The following is a 4001-nucleotide window of genomic DNA, read 5'->3' on the forward strand; positions in this document are numbered from 1 at the left end:
ACACACACACACACACACACACACACACACACACACACACGAACCTGTTTCTCAAAAGCACTTGGCACCAGTCTTCTCAGCTCAGAAAGACTGTTATTGATCCGGTCTCGTCTCCGTTTTTCGATGATCTGTTTAAAAGAAAACACAAATCAAACGCGGCTCAAAACAACACAAGTGTACTAACAGGTTTTAAGTAAATCTGTAGCGACATCTCAAGATCCCTCACCCCTCTGCGCCTTTTTCTGGCTTGAACCTGTGTGGTTGTGGTGGGAGACATTGATTCTTGAGAGTCGAGTTGACTGAAAAAGGTCAAAAGTTGGAGATTTTCAGAGCAAATACATGAAAAAATTAAATTAAATTAATAAAAAACAGCTTTTCAAGCTTTAGTAAGTAAAATTATTCTACRTGCTTACAAAAGCAAAACATTTAAGCTCAAAAATATGCATTCAAAACAGAAAATATGAGCTTTTCATACCCATTTTCGTCGCCACTGTCCTTTTCTACCTCCACATTATCGTCCAGGTCACTGTCTGAYGAGCTGTAGTTGTGGCTTCGCTTCATTCTGCTTCTAAACCTCCACGTCTGAAGAAACGGTGTCACAGAAAGCTCCCACAGAGCACTGACAGCAGCAGCAGCTCTGAGGAGCACTTTAAAGCCATCACTCTTCTGCAGGATTCCATTCACACTGCAAGGAAGGGGCGGGGGGAATCTGTAATGTGGGCGTGGCTTGTGAGTAGTTAGCCAGTTAAAATTAGGCTAATATTTGAGCGAAGGGTGAGTTCAAAGAAGCCGGGAAGTCAAAAGCAGGCTAATCGACAGAGGTCTGTAAAGTACTTGAAGAAAATAACCAAGTAAAAGTAAAATTACACGAACAGAAAATGACTGGTAAAAATAAATTTCACTGATGAGAAAACTACTCAAGTAAAAGTCATAAAACTGTTCACAAGAACTGGGAAAGTGAAAATAAATGTACTTTTACACTATAAAAAATAAACTGTTGAATTTACTGAATCAAACTGGTTCCACTAAACCAGGTTGAGTAAAGAGATACGTTTGTTCTTTGCTCAAATTACTCAACTTGTGGAACCAGCTGACATGACTTTGTTGAGTAAATTCAACTCTTCATTTTTTAGAGCAGAAACATCTTTCATGATGAGTTCAAACAGATTTGATTTTGTAACAAGTAACTAGGTGTTACATTTTAAAGTAAAGAAGTAAAAGCATCATTTTTAGCTTTAAAATGTAACAAAAATAAAAGTAGCCATTTAAAAAAAAGTTGGTAAAATTACAAATCTTCAAAATAAAACTACTTAAAGTATCTGTGACATCAAATGTTTGTAATAAACATGAATGCATTTTCGGAAAGATAACATTGATAACATGTTGCAAACCAAATTTCACGTCACCGAGATGAACGTTTGTTGAGATATTTCCATGTGAAGAAACAGGAAGTGATGTCAGAGGGGAATGTCAGTAAACAGAGCGTTGTTACAAAAGCGAACATAGAAATGTACTTAGTTACTATAAAGCTCTGCTAATCAAGGAACTTCAATGCAGTTAATTCGGAGAAACACGTCATGCATGTTAAAAATACATATTTTTTCTGGTAATTTGTGGTTTTTTTTTTTTTTTTTTTGTGGACGTGAACTGAAATTGATTGACAGACTTCCAGTTTCCATTTTTTTTGCTGCGTTCCAATCACCTCGTAATTCCTAAAATCAATTTGGGATTGACGTTACATTTTAGTTATAACCTGGAAAAAAATTGATTGAATTTGTTTATAGGTGTGCTTTAATAAGGCTAACTACCATTAGCAGAAAAATGTGGATTTGTGTGCTTTACGCATTCCAACTGACGTCTTTACAAGCTGACAGAAGTAAAAAAATAAGTTTATGACTGCAGCTGTCACCACTTTCATGGGTGAGGCAGCCATATTGGATTTTGAACTCTCGATTTGTCAGGAATTTTCTACTTCGGAGGCCGATCCACTTGAATAGTCTGACTCGACACTCGGAAAATTTGATTTTCCTTAACAAATGGAACACACCATCATCCAGTGGGCTGTCAGCAGATGATGTGTGACCCCTGCTCACAGCTTTGCTCTGTTTCCCCTTTAAACTCCCCTCCCAGTCCCCCACTCACTGCAAACAGACAGGTTTTCCCAACTCATTAAAAAAATAATACTGATCCCATTTGTGTTTTGCAGTGAGGAAAAGAAACAGTTTGAAAAAAGCTCAGGCTAAACAATTCAAGTTGCTTCAAAAATGTCAAAAGACAAGGGAGACGACATTTAAGGTTTGACCCTGCTAAATGCATTTGGGTCAAAGTTCAAACTGTGGCATGCATTTCACTTTTTTAACATGCATTATTTAAAATGCACTACTAATTAGTCTGCACAGAAATCTTCACAAACAAATTTTAGTTTTTTGAATATGTAGCAATAACAAAACTTAAAAAWATATAATTATAATAATCCAGAATTTTACTTAGAGCAGCAACATGGAAATAAAATTTGTGGTTTTCTTTAYGKCCTTTTAGTTCCACCCAGAGAACTGTTTAATCAGAAACCCATCTTCTCTATTGTATATTGTATRATGTTAACAAAAAAATACATGAAGAATGTTTTTATTGAAATTTACTCTATTAAACAGACCTGATTTGTTTTTGAAAGTTAAAATTGTAACACCACATCAGATGCAATAAATTTTTTATGTACTTAGCTTAGTTTCTGTGCAATTTAGCTTTTTCCTCTGATTAGTTCTCGTTTAGTCAACATTCCAATACGCATTTTATTATTATGATCTTCACCCTGATTTTCAATGTGTTTAATGTCTTTTTTTGTTTGTTTTAATTTGTGTTTATTTGAATAAACTATTTTCTATCTCTTTTTCTTCCCCAGACATAAGATGCTCTCAATGTTTGGATCCAGTTTCGGCTCTGATCCTGATATGTTAATACTACCGGAGCGGGGGGAACTGAACCAAAGCCTCCTGCTGTCTTTCGGACCACTGTACCTTATTGAGGAGCAGCTGTTTCAGCTCCGTCAGGTCAGTTGTTAACTGCGTGAGGAGCTGGACAAGATGAGAGTCTGATTCCCTGCAGGCTGAAGGGGAACAGCTGCAGGCCGATGCTTTCTGTTCCTGCTGGTGTCACTGCTGGTAGGTACATGTTGCAGTGAGCGTGAGTGGTCAAGTCAAGATTTTTGTATTTAAATAATAAAAAAATGGCTAAGATACAGTTCGTTTTTCAAATGCTGAGCTAAAATTGGGTGTGGTAGTAGCTGAGAGTCATTCTCTACACATACTCTGAGCACTAACCAGGATTATTATAGTAAACATATTAGTTAACTGAAATAAATAAAAACTGTAATAAAATGAAATAAAACGATAATTAACTAATAGGATGATTGTAATTCAGGAATTAAATTAAGTTTAAAACTGACTGCTAAGAAATTCATTTCGTAATATGTTAATAATGTTGTCTTTCCAAAAATGTTTTCACATTTCTTACAAAAAAAATTGATGTCACGGGCACTTTAAGGTTTCATCCACAACAAATTGGGGTTGAGACCCCACTGTGGGTCCTAAATCCCCAAATTTTGGGTTGTTAGAGAATTTACAGGAATTAAATTAAATTTAAAACTGACTGCTAAGAATGTTTTCGCTACATTTGACAAAAAAAAAACAGTTAAGATACGGTTAAAAACAATCGGTCTATTAGGAATATTTGAATACTTCAAGCAAAAATACTTTGATTCATGAGTTTCTCCCAGTTTTTRTTTMATTTTTTKTCCTTTGTGTTTATTGTGAAATTGGTCTTAAATAAAAAAWTTTTGTCATTAAAAAGTGTTTAAAGTCTTAAAAGGCATTGAATTCATCAATCCAAAATGAAGGCCTTAATTAGCCTTAAAATGTCTTAAATCAATCTGTCAGAAGTCTTAAAAATGTTAACACATTGTAAATAGGATGACTGTAATTCGTCTCAAATATTAAAATAATTGG

General features: G+C 35.0%; 1 protein-coding gene across 1 annotated transcript in view; it reads right to left on the reverse strand.

Moving 5' to 3' along the window:
- Positions 1-708, reverse strand: part of LOC106529476 (hairy/enhancer-of-split related with YRPW motif protein 1) — a 3496-nt gene extending 2788 nt beyond the window's left edge. The window contains exons 1-3 of the mRNA XM_014024924.1: positions 476-708; positions 227-299; positions 45-128 (exon numbers count right to left, since the gene is read on the reverse strand). Of these exons, the coding sequence (XP_013880378.1) occupies positions 45-128; positions 227-299; positions 476-561 (243 nt within the window). The 5' untranslated portion in view covers positions 562-708. The remainder of the gene's footprint in view (positions 1-44; positions 129-226; positions 300-475) is intronic.
- Positions 709-4001: the final 3293 nt, after the last annotated feature.

This window comes from Austrofundulus limnaeus, unplaced genomic scaffold (genome assembly GCF_001266775.1).
Source record: "Austrofundulus limnaeus strain Quisiro unplaced genomic scaffold, Austrofundulus_limnaeus-1.0 Scaffold446, whole genome shotgun sequence".
In the NCBI taxonomy this organism is placed as follows: domain Eukaryota; kingdom Metazoa; phylum Chordata; class Actinopteri; order Cyprinodontiformes; family Rivulidae; genus Austrofundulus; species Austrofundulus limnaeus.